We start from the raw sequence: 18,470 nt of genomic DNA on the forward strand, positions 1-18,470 counted from the left end.
ACAAATCATAGTATTATACTGAGACTACTGGTAAGGCGAAATCCACAAACCTTAAAATAATAAAATCCAGTAAAATACTATGTTTTAAAAGAATAGCAGCACTGCAAGGTGTAAAAAGGAAAATCATGGCTAGTTAAAGACAAAAAAAAGAAGTGATACATTTTAAACTTTCTGCGTGTATGTTATATTTAATAGGGAAAATTTTAAAAAATAGTGGTATAGTAGTAGTGAAGCACTGTATGTCAAATAAATTTAATCCCTTTAAACCTGGAGCAACATCACTTTTCTTATGCTCCTTTTAGACACCTTTCACAAGTATTTAAACCTCTGAACCCTGAGCAAATTGGTGTGATTTCTTTCAAAAACATGGAGAAAAGGCAATGAGCAACTTTGTAAGAAATAAATATTCTAGAAGAAAATTTTAAAAAAAGGTTATGGAAATCTGTCCAAGGTAAAATGTCTAGGGAGAAAAGCTAGGGACATCTATATTTATAATTATCATAATTACATATTTAAAAATATGTTCAAGAATTATAATACATTTGTAAGAACTTTTTCCAAATCTTGTTTGTTTGTTTGTTTTTTCTTTCGTTTTCTTTTTGTTTGTCTTTGTCTCTTTTTTGTGTTGTTTGTATGGTTGTTTTTCTTGTTGTTCTTTAGTAATTTTCAGGTGATTTCCCTGTACGTTTTACTAATTTCTTGCAAACTTTTGGTAATTTCTTACTCTATTCCTCATTGCCTTCTTCCCGTGTTTTTGAAAGAAATCGAGACAATTTTCTCAGGTTTCTATTTTTGTGATCGAGTTATTATTATTTAGTTTCAAGACATGCATATATAATGACAGCAAGGATTTGCGTGACATATAGTATTGCAGTACAAAAATAAATAAATAAATAAAATTAATCGCGACACCCGCCCCCCTCTCTCTCTTCCCACCCACCTCCATTAGATCCCTATATCATTAAACAGCACATTACGTGCTTGAAAAAAAAAAAGAGAAAACTATAAATAGTTGCAGGACTTTCCAGGATCGCATCAAATCGTGCAGCATTATATATTATAAAATTACAGAAATTGTTGTTACTTAGAGCACTCGTCCAACACACATAGTTCTATATATAGCACCGCGCATCTCAGCTACTGAAATGGTTCAAAGGGTTAATCTCACTATACAGGGATCCATAAACCCTCAGATAATCTACCAGTTAATTCGTTATAATGCCTTATATTTTGTATGATTTGTATTTGTAGCCTACTTGTTGCTTGACAATACACACACGCACACATACACTCACACACACATACACAGGTTGTGTTTTTTAAGAGGGCGGGTGTGGTGAAAACAACACGCGCTTGCCTGTGTCAATCAGTGAAAAAGTCCTCCTATCCCGAGCGCGACCAACGCTGACTCTCGTGTTGTTACATTGTAGCGGAAAGAATGTCGGAAAGGGCCGAGGATGACGTCAGGGGGGAGCAGCGCCGAGCGGCCAGGCAGCAGCTGAAGCAGCAGCAGATCCAGCGGGGAGAAGGCTCCACAGCAATGGCGACTGTTGCGGAGCGGAGATCCTTGCCTAGTCCAGAAATAATGCTGGGACAGCCTTGGAGCAACTGGGTCGACGCCGCCAAACTCCACGGCAACGACGGTGAGTTCCCCAGCGTCCCGAACGTGCGCGAGGAATCGAGGTAGAGCGCGACAGTTGCCAGTCCTGTCCTGTTTTTTGGCCGATTGCATGCAGTTTTTGGTGGAATATGAAGAAGCGCTACTGGTAGCAACAGCACGAGCAGGCAAGCAAGTGCAACTATTTATTTGTCTGTGTGTCGGATCGCCTCATTTTCAGGTGCTGAATCAGAGGAAAGTTTCAAAGACTTCGGGAAAAATCGAGAAGCCATGCGTTTGTGCAGAGAAGGTGAGTGTTTTTTTCCCCCCTCTAGGGCCAAAGGTGTATTTTGGTTCTGGAGGTTTGCACACATACACACACACACACACACACACACACACACACGCACACGCACACACACGCACGCATACACATGGATTTAGACACTTTACACGAGTCGTCCTGTAAATCATGCGCATCATGAATTGATCGGACAACCGGATGCAATAAGTGAAACGTGTCTCCTATTCGTGTGGTAGTTGACATTTACATCTGCCCCTAAAATAACTTAACGGTTAAAAACTTAGACTCGCTGCACTTGGGTCTATGCCCAAACATAGTAATAACAGTGACATATTCTGTTTGGAGAATGCATTTAATGGACTTTATAGTGAAGTATGCACATTTCTGCCATTTTATGCCTAAAACCTTCCACCATATTTACATGTCTTCCCTTATCTTGAAACAACAGCAGTTTGTTGCCTTAAGGATTTTGTTACTGAAATAAGGAGAAATAATTTATAGAAATTAGTGTGATTTCTCAAATGTAAAGGTCACTACTAAAACGGTGATTGGGACCTTTTGTAAAAGCCTTCTCTATGTCATAGTACTATTTAAGATTTAAGATAAGTTTTCAATGTCTTTTGAAGCACTTGCTGACCAAACAGCATGTAATCTAAATTTATGAATTTTTCAGGCCCCTTGAAATGTAATCTTTGAAAGTCTGCCATCATCATGGTTAAAAAAAAAATCTGATAAAGTGATGAGATGATTTAGGTTCGTGTCAGTAACCATGATTTCTCTCTAAAGCTTAAAACATACTGTGGGTTTCCTTACAGTGTTTCCTTGAACCAGCAGTACGTTCAAAGTGGACATCTTTTGACATGGGTAATAAAGCCATCAATGTCAGAAACACACATCATCTGGCTCCTGTGCCATGGAGTGATGTTTCACAGCAGTTTGAACCGCAATCTTATTTTGGAAACGACTTGTTTAGCGTTAGCTGATTAGTCCCGCTGGCAGGCCGGCATTTAGAATGAGCCTCACTACAAAGGTAAACTGTGACCTCAATAAAATGGCATCTTGTATCACAATAAATCAACAATCATATGCTGTTTTCCAGGCTTGCAGAGCTCTGAGAGCGACATCAAAATGATCAAGTTTACAGGATGAATAGGAAACCTTTTTTGAACTCAGATTGTAATGAATGAATGATAAACAACCTTTGTGACTCCAGTGATACAGAGAAATTCAAAAACCTATTTTAAGAGTCCCTCTCAAATCAAAAGTGTGTTTTTCTTTTGTTTATGTCCACTAAAATGTTAGACCTTGACCATACTGACCTGTGTCTGTGTAAAGTCTGTCACTAGAGAGGTGTTATCACACTCCTCTACTGAATGGAGCAATGTCTGTGATGACTTCCCTAAAATCTGAGATTCAAACATATGCTCGGCTAAAACTGCATTAGGTACGTCATTTATACAAAAAACAATTTCTGTAAGACACAGGATACAACAAGGACAACAACGGGGGGTACAGACTTCAGCACAACCCGGCAAAGAAAGCTGAAACCTCCAGCGCAGAGCAGACTTGTCAGTACATAGAGACTTTGCATTAGCATAGTAAGTTTTGGCAATAAACATGTTAGAGCGTGCAGTTAATGGATGTAAACTTGACCAATGTAATTAAAATGTAATGCAATTTCACAACCACTAACGACTGCTTGTTACAAGCTAAAACAACAGCAACAAAAAACAACAAACAAATAAAAGATGCTAAATACACGTACTATTCTGACACGTCTGCCCGTTGCTGACTTCGGTGCACAGCAGACCCATCTGAGTCTGAGTTTGATGGAGGCTCAGACATGTAAAGCTGAATCTCAGTGTTTCTTCTGAAGCTAACATTATCCATCATGATGCGCACTGCTCCTTTACCGGTCTTCGTAAGCCAGACCAATCTCCACACATATTTGCAGCGCTGTGCCACCTCTGCAGAGAGCAAAAGTGAAACCTACCACACCAGAATTTCTCAACGAGGGCTAAAGAGCAGATGTGCTTCCAACCCATTTTTTGGATTATTTTATGTGGGAAAACCGTGTTAAAAATGATAGAAATTAATTCTAATTTTTACATACTTTAAAATGAGTGTGAAGGGGGACTTAAATGAAGTCTAATGAAAGGTTTCGTGCTTCAATAATGTTCCACATTCATGGCGACTTATAATGTCTTCGGAGAAAGCTTTTTTATGTGTTGCTGAAGACACATCACCATGTGCTGTTAGGGGACAGCCATCACAGCTACTCGGACACCAAGATTAACGTGTCCTTTTTTTTATCTGTATTTCAGCGCTAATTGCATAGTGAAAATAAATGAATCCTCTGTTTTCCAGTTTGAAAATCTATTTGTCTGTATAATTTGGCAGAGAAAAATGGCACTAATTAAGCAAAAACCACAAGATCATCGTCACCATCATTAAGTCTACAGCCAACGACAAAGTGATCACTGTGGTGTGAATAACTGTCTTTCACTTTGACAGTTTTCGGACTTTGGTGACCCCTAAAATAGAACACCTTTGGACACCGAGTTGTCCAACACTTTAGAGGCACATGTGGGTTGAATGTTGGATGTTTTTGGATGCATTTGCTTAACAGGGCATCTGTCATAAGTCATATCTCAGTGAAGAATGACCTTTACATTTAATCATTTTAGTTATAATAATGTACAAACAGTTAGTCGTAACAGTTCAACTGGCAAAGAAAGAAGGATATTAGCTATGTCATATACTTAATAAGACAGTCAACCCCAAAATCAGGAAAGCATGTTTTTCCTTTTACTTGTAGGGCTATTTATCAGTCTAGATTGTTTTGGTGTATGTTGCAGTGTTGGAGATATCAGCCGTTTAGATGTCTGCCTTCTCTTTAATATAATTGACATAATGGCAATCGGCTTGTGGTACTGAAGAGCAAAACATACATTTGAAAAACTCCACAGCAATGTCTCTTTCCAGAAATCATGACCCGATTACTCAAGATAATCAACAGATCTTGTTTTTTTGGTTTTTTTTGGCAGTTTGAGCACCACAAACCGAGTGCCATCTACTTCCATTATACTGGAGAGAAGGCAAATATCTCCAACACTCGGCGACTCACACCAAAACATTCTAGAGTGATAAGTAGCACTGCGAGTAAGAGGAAAAATATGTAGTTTTGATTTTGGGGATTAACTCTTCCTTATATAATTATAATTATAAAAATAAAAGAAAATCTTGTATCTTTATTGTTTTGCAATGTTTAATTCTCAGTCTTTCCAAAAGTAATCCATATGGGCAACCATAACACAGATCAAATATTTACTCTTGTTCAGTCTTACAGAAAGTAGGCGTGTAAATGATCAGTTTCCTTAAGATACAATATTATATTGATTCACTGGACAACAATACAATATTTGCCAGCATCACAAAGTCTGCATTGATGCGATTTTGATTAGATCAGCATTATCAGAGGCCTGCGATTGATATGAGACGACACCATTTGCCCATTAAACACAATTACAGACGAAGCTGCCACATAACTGTAAGATATAGAGTGTGGTTAAGTTAACTTTAAACTGACTCCACTGACAAAATCAGCACATGGGATAAGTTCACCTTCAGGGCTTTCTGTCAGAAATGTTTTCCTTTGAACCCAAACCATGATCTGTTTCCTACACCCCTTGCAGAAAGTACATTTGTGATTAACATACAGTTCTCTTTGGTCACTTGATTTTGGCTTTCGCTTTTGTCATCAGTGTGTCCAGTTATAGTCTTTTTTTTCTTCTCCCTCTCTCTTCCTGTAAAGGAAAGGGTTAATTGCATTCTGTTTAACAGGGCACTTATCTTATGTTGCATATGCATTGGTCAACAGTGTAGTCTGTGTGCATACCCTAAGACTATAGCGCAATGTCAATAACACATGTCCCAGAGGCATAGAGAAATAGAGCTTTCATATTTCATACAGAGTATTTAAAATAGTGTGAGATATATGGCAATGGGGTGGCAGCCCCCCTAAGAGATTTTGTCTGCTTTGTGCTGAAGAAGCTGTGTTTAAAGTGGATGAGATTATTATATCTTTCCAGGTCAAAGAAAGCATTTTCAGAGGAAGACAGAGAGGCTGAATGAAGCTTTAAAATATGAGGCCGATGGGCTACATGACATGCAAGTGAAACATGTCTGTGTCATGTAGCAGCGTCTGTTAGCGTCTGTTGTTTGTGTGATGGGCCAGATCATCACATGCTGCTCAGGACAGAAGTGCGTGTTCATAGAGAGTTATTCTGTGAGTTTCTATGTGTGTGTGTCTAGTAGGGGTATTACAAGTTGATGACTACACCTCTCCACCATGACTCACCAACAGATTCCTCCTGTGGTGTAACCGCTATTCTGACACACTCAGATTATTAACATATTTTAAAAATATACGGCAATTGATGACTGATGGATCCACTTGTCGTTTGCTGTGCTTCATATACATTTTACGGTGGCTCTGTCACAGTCAGGGAGGCTGGGAAATGTAGGGCCAGTGTCAGCCACAGGTCACATTCAGCCAGCGTGTGTGCTGCTCAGAGGCAGCCAGAGCTGCTACTAGATCATTCATCACTGTCATGGATGAGGATGCTGAGATTAACTGGACTCTCAGTCTCCTCCTCTGTCTCATGCTCACACGTTTTCTTTCTCTTCCTCTAGCTCTGGTCCTCTGCTCACGCTCGCTTTGTCTCGGCGACGCCTCGGCCTGCTTCTCTCTGTTTTTTTTCTCTGTGCTCCTTTCTTGGCCTCGCTCTGTCTCCTCTTTCTCCTCCACATGGACTCCGTTGCTCTCTCTATCCTTTTCATCTCCTCCTCGCACAAGAAGAAAATGGAGATCGAGAACGGGGGCAGACACAGTGGTGTTGGACCACTTTTCAAGTCAGGCCATTTCAGTGGTACAGTTCAGTCGGTGCCAGTGTGTTGAATGCAGAGTGGGGAGGCGATCTAGTCGGGCTGCTTTTATAGTTGAGCAACCCGTTTGGAGAACGCTCCCAAATGAACAACAGCAGCAGTTTGGGAATGAGTCTTGTTTGACCTTGCTATTGATTCTGCAAGGAAATGTGGTTGGCTTGTTGGACTCTGCAGCTCTTGGCCGGTTTCAATGAAGAGTCTGAGAGAAGGTGGAGTTTTTAATGGAGAATACACGGAAAGTTATTGATTTAGCAAATATGTGTGCTCTCTCTCGCTTTACTTTGCTAGTGGTACTGGAGAATGGCTCATCAAGAGAACTGGATGAAAACAGCTACGTAAAACCAAAAAGTTACCCAGAACTCAGGCCAGCCTCCAATTACCACTTAAATGACTTATACCTGGAAACACTGTCTGCGTTAGCAGCGTGTGAACATCACAAAACCTGTTGTTTTATTTCGGCACCCATGTTCACAAGATAGAACAGCCACACTGCCTGAGTGAGCAGTGCTGTTTAGGTGTATCTCAGCTGCTTTTTTCTTGTTGGTTTTTCTCTGTGTGGCATGCATGGTTGTCAACAGAAATAGACTGTGATAATTATATTGACATTATACCACCTTTTACTGCAGTTTCAAGCTCTCTATCTGTCACAGACATGAGGAAATATAAATATATCTAATTCCTTCAGCTGTTGACACAAGGCATTTTATATTGAAATATTTTCAGGACCGTGTCGCCAACAATGCAGGAGCTTGCACAACCTCATAAACAAATGGAATATTTGTTTATAATTGTGTAAATGTAATACTCACAGCAGCAGGCAGCATTGCAGCAGCGTTGCAGGAGCAACGCTGCCAGTTTTACAACTGCAAACGTGCGAGACACAGCAGTGCGCCGAGGTTGCTATCATGTGCTGCTCACGCATGCAGTGTGTCTGAGGCGTTACACTTGTGCAAGTGACGACCAGTGAGTCACTTTCCTGCAGACCCTTGCTTGAGCACATATGCAGTGTGCTTCCCTACTCAAGTTCTATATAATTTACATGCCTTCGTCCATAAAGTGAAGACATTTGCCTTTTCTCCTTGGCAGACCCCAGCCACTGAAAGTAAGTCTTTTGCTCCACTACTGTTGAAGGAGACACTTAGCAGAGTGGCTTCAGACAATTGACACATATTAAGTAGCATCAGGCTTGTCAATTCATCCACACAAGACTGCCACTGACCTCCCTGAAAGGGAATCCCGCCAGGTAGGCCCTTTTAAATGGTCTTTGCTTAATGGCCCTCATCCCTTCCAGACTCGTCCAGTGGTATTTGGAGAACCCTTGACGGCCCTGGGAGAGTGCATATTGAAAAGGGGCTCCACTTCTCCCCTCTTGTATCCTGTCCTCTGCTCATCTCATCATAATGCCCCAGGAAATCTCTTAATTAGCCTCCCTAATTAGGTGCTTTCTGGTTCTTTGCGCCATGGTAAATTTTGATCACATTCTGGTGAGGAGCGGCACTTCCCTCTGATATGCCTCAGAGTGGCTAGAGTGGTTTGTGAAGCGTGAGGCATGGTTTGAACTATTTGGGGGGCTGGAGATGCTGGAGCTGCAGACATGCCATGCATGTACCTTGGCATTCATGCTCCTTTTGCTTTTAAATGATTGTGTGCCTGACAGTTGGACTGCCTCTGTGGCACTACAGGACAATTCCCATCTTGGCACTCAGAAATGTCCTGAAATACTAGAAACATCTTAAAGATCCTAGATATGCCCTAAAATCCAAAAAATGTCCTAAAATACTACAAACGTCCTACGATTCTAGAAATGTCCTTCAATCGTAGCAACGTTATCCTAGAAATGTCCCAGAATCCTTATATGAGGCTGCTGCGACTGGCCCCTGGCCTCCTGTCATTTTGTAAAAGTGCCCCTCCAGCAAAGCAAGTTGAGTATCTCTGCTGTAGAAGAACAACACAGGAAGCATGAGGGAAAAACATTGAATTGTATTCCGTAATGATGGCTCTTAAGTCACAAATCCTCCACACACACCACACGGCATACATTTTATGTGTGTTTTTTGTTTATATCTGGGAGAAATGTTGATTCTTTTACAGCGAGTAACCTTTGGATTGTTAGATCAGCACTTCTGCTTCTGATCATTAAGACACTGGCTATGATAAATGGGGACTCTTAGTATGATGATAAATTGCTACTTTGGAATAATCTGTATTTGCACGTGCAGAATTTGGTTGTCGGCTTGCCTTCAGTGAACTCGTTCATGTTCAGTTTTTTATGTGTTTATTGTACAGTGCAATAACATCTAAATTTTATCCAGGACATGATCAATTTTCCTTATTTGTGTTTTGTAAAAAGATAATGCCATAAACTGGAGTTACCCCACCTGGAGCTATTACAGTGTTATGACAACAAATGTTTTTTTCATTGAAGTCAGTCAGCTGCCAGCTGGGTCACCAGGTGAATGTAGGTCTATGTTTGCCTCTCCTTGACTTGTGCCCTGTCTGGTTGATTCTTTCTGTGTACAGACATGCCCATATTTGGCCAGTGTCCCGCACAGGACGACTTTTACCTGGTGATGTGCAACCACTGTGGCCAGGTAGTCAAGCCCCAAGCCTTCCAAGCACACTACGGTAAGTGTCATGCACAAGCGCACACACGCATAAGTATGCACACATATATTCAGCAGCATCTTTCATGCAAAAACCATGCAGAGTTTCTGAATTTTATAGATGACCCCAAGCAAGTAGGTGGAATGAATGCGGATGTTAGATGCAGTAGATTAGTGAAAAAGGAAGTAACACAGTAGTCTTCATCTGTAGGAGCCATATACCATGAAGTGCCACAAACTCTGATTTATTTATTTATTTATTTAATTCACTATCTCACCTGTGTGTGTTTACAATTTTCATTTTAATATTTGATGTGGCACTCCCAGTCTTTGCAGTAACGTACTTTTTTTTTTTTTAACTTAAACTTTAGATCAGATTTCTGTTAATGCTTAAGCTATGTGTGTATGTGCGTTTCAGTGCACTGCTTAGTTGTTAAGCTGGGTCTCTAAAATGCTAAAGTAAATGGATGAATTATAGATCTGTGAATAGAGTGACTGCATCACTGTGGCTCTCTTTAAAGTTGACAGCGTTCACGGCAAGTTCACAGACGCCCACAGTCGCTGAAGAAATGAGCTGTCTTCTCACCACCAAACTTATTTGGTATTACTGAAATGTTAAAGAAGGCTGCATGTTAGAGTGACATCTACCATGTCATGTCATGTAGGGCTGTTAAATTAAGATTGCTTTATTAGTTGAGGCTGCAATTACCGATATTCATTGTCGATTAATCTGTCAGTTATTTTCTTCATAGTCTATGAATTGTTTTAAAAGCTGTCTTGGTGAAGGAATTTCCCCTTTTTTTTTTTTGGTTTTGCAAATTACATCATTAATCCTGATTTTGTTGCTATATAATTATGCTTCATTTGCTTTATTGTTAGGCTGTTTTTGGGCATATTGTTGCTTTTTAAATGACAAAAATGACCCAGTTTTTAAACATTAAATAATTGTTAATTGTTAAATGCAGAACACTAAAGGGCAAAGAGGTGCACATATTTTCAGCTGAGACACTTTGGTTGCTATGATACAGAGTATGTCTGGAAGTAAATATGTTGGTACTAGGTTGAGTACCTATGTGCTCTGGATGAAGGGAAAGCTGATGCACGTAGCAAGGGAGGATGTTCCTCCAGTCTGTGTAGGCTCAGTATTTTTATTTATTTATTTATTTTTTTAATTTCAGTATTCATTTGTTGCACTGCAATTTGTTGGTTGGTCTTTGTGGTAGGCTATTTGTCCCACCTCCTTCACTGTGATTGGGTAAAAAGTGACCGTGACGAGCAGCCCGTGTTCAACCAAATATTTTCAACTCTCAACGACTAGAAAAAAACTCCAAACAGGCAGCGCTCGGCCAGAATAGACACTCTGCACCTTGTCATGCTGTGGGCTTTTGTAGCAGAGTGTACATACCAAGTGACAACCTCCGAAGCCGAAAAATGAAGCCAGTCTGGAAGTGCCAAAAACTGCAGTTCAACGAATGGCTGCTTGAGGCTGGCTTCAAAACAGAGTAAATCCCCAAAGACCCCCATGTCAAAATGCCCAACTTCATAGCCTAAACACATGTGTACAGCCTGGTACAAAACCTGGTATTGGTCTCTAGCTAATCAATACATTTATTACAACTATAGGTGGGTGAATTCTTTCACAACTCACCGGTTTACATTTTCTTGAGGCCTAAAGTTAAGTTAAGTTCCCCAAGCCCAAGATGACGTCCTCAAATTTTGCATTTTTACAACCCAAAGATTTACTGTTATAGAGAGGAGTAAACAAAAAACAGAAATATTAACATTTAAGAAGTTGAAAACAGAATTTTGATTTTGTTTTGGAATGCATAATTTTTTGTCCAAACCTAAACACTCCCACTCCCAGCATCTGAATCACACATCTGATATCATTCTCTTCTTAAAACTTTTTTAGTGTTGTCACTGAAATCTTTTCAGTGTTGTGCATTCCCCATGAAGTGTGGCAGCAATTATAGTAGTCAGGGTCAGCCACAAGAGGGAGTTATGATGGCATATTGCTCTTAACGAAACCAGTGTCCTTGCCACTGGTTCGACCTTTTTCAAAGAAGGGCTCCTCCCACACAACAGACTGATACAAGTCTGTCTAGACCCGACTGTTACAACCTGCATGAGGATTTTGAAGACAAGTGGACAAATGTGGGATGGCATTACAGTGCCTATGAATTAAAACATCATAAAAATATCTCAGCATGTGGCTGCCATACGTTTTTAACAGGATGGTATTTGTGAATTTGCAGAATCTGATATATTTGATATCTGATCGATTAATTCAGCCTTAATCATAATAATTGTTCACCATCACCTTTATGCTGTTAAATTATTGTGTGGATTAAAGTTTAATAATTGCTGAATGAGCAGCTTATGGTGCGTCCTTCGACTTCTATTCAAGTAGGAGTTTCTTTGCAACCTAAGTTATACATAAGCTTGCAGTCCAGACAGAAGGCAGGCAACTGGAGGCAATGACGACCAACACTGCACAAACAATGTTTCCCACATAACTGGAATCCATGTGTGGCAGTAGCTTACTTTAAAGTTGGTCCCCTTTTTATCTTTTTTTGCGTGTCCGTGAACGCAATGCGGGCATATCGTTTCAGGAGTTTTTTTTTTCCATCAGCAGCAGTTAACTAAGCTTGAGCTGTGGGGTGGATAATTGATCCGTCGATCCGGTCGGAGCTGTCTAATCATAGTAGATTGATGGAAAAGAGGAGCAGCTGCTGCAGAGGCAAGTGAATGCAAACTTTTTGACCCAGGGCCTCACTGCACCTGACGTTCTGATGCTCAGTCTGAGTGTATATGGGAATCCCTGACAAATGCCTATGATGTGCTCTTTTTACAGCTGTTCCAATCAATCACATTGGGAAAAAAAGAGTTTTCTTTTCAGTCCCAAAAATGGTAGTAGTATGTAGGGAAAAAAGATTTTTAAAAAATGAGAAGAGAAAAGGCCACAGACATGGATCAAATACCTTCGTCTTAAGTCTGGAGGAGCTGAGCCAACTTACATGAAATGTAAATGTTAAAGCACTACATTAAATATGTCTTAATTTGGTATTACGATTAAAATGTGCTTTGACAACTCCGTGTTTTCTACCTAAGACCCAGGTTTTAAGCAGCATCGTCATACCTCTTGGAAGGGTTGACCTAGTTGGTAGAAAGCAGTAGCTAAAGTCACATAACTGGCTAGTAACCTGACACCAGCTGTGCATGCATGTACAGAGCTGTAAAGTAAAAAGACAGTAACTTTTAAGGACATTTATTCACCCCGACAAAAAAAGACGGCAGACGTTTAATACCACTTTGATTCCAAGGTTGTAAACACAGCTGCACATAATACTTATAGTCCACTAGATTCTCCTATGCTTTCATCTGGATAAAGTTAATTGTGTAAAGCCCCTTTCCCGTGGCACCGAAAAAACCCACTTACACCAACTAACGTCTGGCTTTTTTTTTTGATGGGAAACGTTATAATCTGCATTGTGTCCCGGGTCAAATAACTCTGAAGAAGTCATGGGTAATTATTGCCGCTTGTTCCAATGCACTTCCATCGGCAGTGGTGCAAATACAACACCTGGGTGTATTCATTTTTTTTAGCCTGTATACTGGCATAATGGAATAAACAATTGCCAGAAAATACTGTCTGTCTCTGTCCAAGCAGCACTCGAACATTGTTCTCAATTAGTTGGCATCAAGGCTTGAGAGAGAGACGGATTAAGAAAGAGATATACGAAGTAAGTAACCACCGTAACATTTTCAGTAGCTTCCATGCTGCTCTGCTGTTTACTAGCCTGGTTTGTGGCCCGTCCAGTAAAAAATAACTTGATAGCAGTGTCATGTCAAGGAGAATGTTATTCTTAACAAAGATCATGTAAACTCTGGGCAAATCAGTCAAGCTGTCTGAACAATTTTTCTTCATTTAGTATGGATCACTTACAACATGAGTTCAAGTTTTCTGATGATAACTGCTGCCTGCCAGCCCTTTTTATGTCGTCATCTTCCTCTATTGGATATATGTGTATGGATTTATCACTTCCTGCTCAATCAGATTGTCAAAACAGTTAATGCTAATTTTCATAATCGGTTAATCTGATGATTTTAATAATGCATTTTTTGTAATACATGAATCCTTAAGTCAAAAACACATCAGAAAATAGTAGAAAGTGCAGACTGCAGTTTCCTAGAGCCCGATGTAAGGTCCCAAATGTCTGATTTTCTCTGACCAAGAGTCCAAAGACCAAAGATTTTTCCATTCACAATATAAAATAGAGACAAGCAGCAAATCCTCAAGATTAAGAGGCTGAAACCAGACAACGGTTGGTACGTTTTGTTTGATAGATGACGTAAACATTTTCTTGTTGGTTGACCAATTGTTTCAGCTCCACACTAGAACGGTCTAAATCTAGGTAAGCTTCTATGGCGATGCCACAAAATGTGGCCATACAGAGGAGGAGTGGTCTTGCTGTGATTTGCCTCCTGTCTCCCTTCCTCTGATGTCATTATGGGAGGACCCCTTGTAGCGTGAACACAGGGTAGAGGCACTGATCTCAGCACCATTGAGATGGTCTCAATATGATTTTAGCGTGCTTCTTTGAGCCCATCTGTCTCCCGTTAGGTGTTTGTGCTTCTCAGCTGAGGCTGATCCCAGCAGGGGTGACACTCACTGCAGAACGGGAAGCTGCTAGCTCGGCTGCCGCTTTATGCATTTGCCTGTGAACTTACTTGTCGAACAAAGGCTTGTCTCCTTGCAGCACCTTGGCTGAGGCAAACACACAAAAACTCATTTTGCACCCTGAGCTTATATAGCAAGGAAACTAACCGTAGTTTGTTATTTTGACTAGAAGAACAGGTTTGTTATTTTCATACAGAGGCCAGGCCATGTAATAATTTGAACGTGGGGCTTGTGGAGATGTTTGCAAGGCCATCTCACTTGTATGTTAGGGTTTTTCTCACTTACACAGCCAGGGATTCCCCTTAGCATCGAGCCAAGTGTTTGACAGTGTGAAAGAGGATATTAAGGCTCCTCCTATTCCTTGTGTCTGCTGTTTTTTTGTTTTTTTTTGTTGTTTTTTTTCCCTCGCATTTTTCTTTGCTCCGCGTTCATTCTGCTGCTGGTGTTGGCTCTCTTTTCTCAGAGACAGTGCTTTGTGGACAGAACACTGAGTATCACGCTGGGGTTTCCTGGTGTGAGTTTGTGTGCAGGGTGTGCTGTTGACTGTGACTGGGACAAGACAGACAGCAGGGGGAAGGAGAGGAGGGCAGGAGGGAGTGAAAGAAAGGCTGCTAAGTGGAGGGAGGGAAGATATCCGGAGTGTGTCGTGAATGGGTGTGTGGAGAGAGGCCCTTAGGTGAGAAGAGGGCACTCTTAAAAGCATTTTTTTTTCGCCCTGAAAAGGGAAATTGGAAGAAGGCTGTACAGTTTGAAGGTTTGTGTGTTTTTGTGTGCGTCGGGGGTTGAGGGAAATGGGGAGTGGCAGCTCTGTGCATGCATGTATGTTAGCCTCACCTCCACTGTTTCTGCAGCAACAACATTGTTTGCTGAGACTGAGTTTGGCCTGTGGCCCACTTCCCCACTACACCATGGAAGTTAGCCCAGTCAAAGGTTAGCTAGCTGCCGACAGACGCTTTCTATGAAAACCCGTTTGTGCTCCTGAAGCTGAATTGCCTAAAATTCATTGTATGTTTACCGCTATTTTTTTCTTCATTCTTTGCCATGTTGCTCATGCATCAGTATTGACAAAAAGAGGGTCAAGTTAACCTTCAGTTGCCTGCTTGTCCTCAGCTCTTCAGCGAACAACTCGCTCTCTCTCTCTCTCTCTGTATATTTGTCGCACTCTCTCTCTCCACTTATGGTCAGAGCAGCAGGAGTGTCTGTCTGTCTGTCTGTCTCTCTCCTTGACCCCAGGGGGCCCAGTATGTCTGTTTTGCTGCGTTATTATAAAATCGGGGAGACTGTAGATGGCAAACTGGATATAATTTTAGTGGACGAGAGCAGGACCGTAAAATTAGGTGGGGCTGGAAGATAGGGTTGCAGCATATTACCAGTTCCAAGGTACGCTGTGATATGAAAATTGATGGTTATCATACAGTGTACATTTGCTTATCTTCAGCATTGAAAAAATGCAGCTGGAACAAAAATTTTACCTTTATTTTAGTTAGTCTCTAAAGTGAGACTTTTACACATAGTTTTATTAAAAACGTGGCTTCATATTTCAATTATAGTTATAAAACAAACAAAAAAATGTGTGTGTTCATTCCTTTAAGGGTCATTGTAGCTGATAATAATGATAATTCTGTAATACTGTGATACCAAGACACTGGGATATTTTCTGAGATGGTCATTTTAACCGTTTCAATCCTTCTGGCAGAGATACTGACAACGGTAAAGTTAGATGCTATTGCTATTCAAAGCTATTTTTTTCCTATATTGTTTTATTCCATTCTTTGTAAACAATAAAGCAAAACCATCATAACTTATCGTCTTTCCATACTGTCGGACAGTTTATTTGTCCTGTGCTGTCCAGTGTTGTACTGTCATGTATTGTCTGCCTGATTCCATATAAACACAGTAGTAGACTTTGATGCAACTCGCAGTAACTTCAGAATTACAAAAAAAAAGGTTGTTGTTCGGCCTTTTTCTTGGGTAGTCTCTGCTGTGGCAGTTAATGAACTCTAGACTCAAATGCTTCTCTGTTATGGTGAGATGAGTCTCTGCTGTGGAACATTAGTGGTAATGTCAATGAAATTATTTTAAGTGTGCTATTTTGTTGTCGTATGCTGTTACTAAAAATAGCAAGCGATGAGAGCTTCCTTTAAAAACCCCAAACCCTTCTATGATTACTGTTGGGAGCACCTGCAAGAGACCGATGTTTCATTGTGTGTGGAAGCGGTAGTGTACCTTAGTTTGTTTCATAGGAAAAGATTTTAGGTGTGGATGCAAGCACTTAGTGATGAGCATTTTTTTTTCTCTTTCTTCTATTTTTGTCTTTCCATCCACATCTCTGTACCACCCTAACCTCCTCTGCTGTCATACTGCCTTTTATCAGTTCGCACAGTCGCTGTTCTTAGAAGCTCAGGCAGGAAATGAAGTTCTTGACCTGCTGGCTGCTTCTATTTCAGGCTGAGTTGGCATGAATCACAAATGCTGCTTATTTGCTGTCGAGGTAACCTGCTCACTACTGTCAGAGGAAGATTTCCATGTTCCCGTGTGCCTTTTCTCCTGACTCCTGGTCCAATTATTGCCACATTTCCCCAAATACATAAGTCTGTCCAAGCTTTGTGATGCTTCATCCTGATTGTTGAATCAAGTTAATTATTATGTTTTAATGTCAGCCTGGTTTATATTGTCGCTCCAGAGAGAAGACACAGTTCGGCCAGCAAACCAGCCTCCACCGCGCCCTTCCCTGTGTCGGGCAGGAACCGGAGCAGTGGCAGCGGACTTGGGCCTGGGCTGGGCTCAGGGGCTGTAGCTGGAGTGGTGAGTGGAGGCATCCCTAGCCGACCTTCCACCGCTGGATCCAGCTTATCCTCCTCATCAGCTTCCTCCTCCTCCAATCCCAAACTCCTCAAACCAGCCAAAGACAAGCTGCCAGGCCTTCAGCGAAGACCCCTTGGTGCGCCCTTCAGGACGCCCCAGCCGGACAAAATGTAAGTGTCACTGTGTAACATTTGCGGTATTTTGTGCTGCTTAGGTTGTGCATTATGCTGATATACATCAAAACAAATAACTGAACGATTAATCATTTCTATAAATATAATGTTTGCTGATTTAATGGGCTGTTATGACTACTGTTTCCTGTTAATTTACTCTGATGTAGTTAAGTAACATTAATTTGATGAGTTGGCCAAACAACAACAAACAAATCTTGGCTGTTGCCTGATTATTATGCTCTCTCGTGGATATACACTTGACCAGAGGTGGTTTTGTGGGGAGAGGAAACACCACTCTATCATTTTTAAAGTTAAAAAATGGATGAAACTGTGTCCTTAAACTGTTCACAAAAGACCAAACAGTGCAAGTCTACAGTACATAAGTGATCTTTGCAGGGATGTTCCAGTCTTTTTTTTAGTCTGAATCTGAGTTCCTTCATTTTGGAAAATTTCCTGGTACAAAGTTTGAACCAATACTTTTATTTACCTAAATTCTGATTAATATGTGTGTGACCAAATTTAAATAAGTGATTTAGCCAACTTAATCTTAATCATTCTTTTAGGAAGGGATCTTTTAAAGTTCAGTATGAACAGGAAGAGCAATTAGACTTTCACCCCTGTTCGCTTCGTGCTCCAATAACAGTTTATCAGCCTGGAACCTCAGTCAATTTTGATTTCCTGTTATACATAGATATGCTATGTGCTAGTTAAGGATGTTCTAAAGAAACCCACATTTTTCCCAATTTCCTTCCATCTCATACATTAGTCCCTGCTGCCAGCTTGGTGAAGGCTATATTGCCTGACGCTAAGACCCTAATAATCTAATATACACTAGTGCAGCCAGCTAAATGGAGCCAGCATTGCCATGTTTCTTTTGGCACATATGGGCACCTGACTACCATTTCAAGATAGACTTGAAATATTGTGAGACTATCGCGTAACCCTTTGAAACCTGGATTGACTGATTTTTTTTTTTGTATGCAGCACAAAAAAACTTAATTCAATCAGATGCCTTTTACAAGCATTTAAACCTTGGAAACATGAGAAAATCCATTTGATTTCTTTTGAAATCACTAGCACGTCTGTGTATTTTTTTAATATTGGAACTTTTGGCTGGTCATTTCCTCGTTCATTGTCGTTTTTTACTCTTCTTTTCATGCTAATTTTCAGGTAACCTTTTGTTAATTTTTGGGTTATTTCTTTTTAAGTAGCCTTCTTTTCATGTTTTTTTAAAAGAAATTGAGCCAATTTGCTCAGATTTCCCAGTTTTAACTTCAGCCCAGGGAGCTTAAGTGTAGAGCTGACAATAGTATCATTGCAGCTCATCAGTCTAATGGACAGACATTGTTAGATATGACTA

At 40.5% G+C, this 18,470-nt stretch overlaps 1 protein-coding gene across 2 annotated transcripts in view; it reads left to right on the forward strand.

Annotated features, from left to right (window-relative positions):
* LOC121954787 (ataxin-7) overlaps positions 1-18,470 on the forward strand; it is a 35,453-nt gene that overhangs the window by 5,124 nt on the left and 11,859 nt on the right. For both annotated transcript variants that reach the window (XM_042502498.1, XM_042502490.1), the window contains 4 exons: positions 1,431-1,643; positions 1,839-1,907; positions 9,369-9,473; positions 16,816-17,107. In XM_042502498.1, coding sequence (XP_042358432.1) covers positions 1,439-1,643; positions 1,839-1,907; positions 9,369-9,473; positions 16,816-17,107 — 671 coding nt within the window. In that variant the 5' untranslated portion in view covers positions 1,431-1,438. The remainder of the gene's footprint in view (positions 1-1,430; positions 1,644-1,838; positions 1,908-9,368; positions 9,474-16,815; positions 17,108-18,470) is intronic.

This window comes from Plectropomus leopardus, chromosome 2 (assembly GCF_008729295.1).
Source record: "Plectropomus leopardus isolate mb chromosome 2, YSFRI_Pleo_2.0, whole genome shotgun sequence".
NCBI lineage: Eukaryota > Metazoa > Chordata > Actinopteri > Perciformes > Serranidae > Plectropomus > Plectropomus leopardus.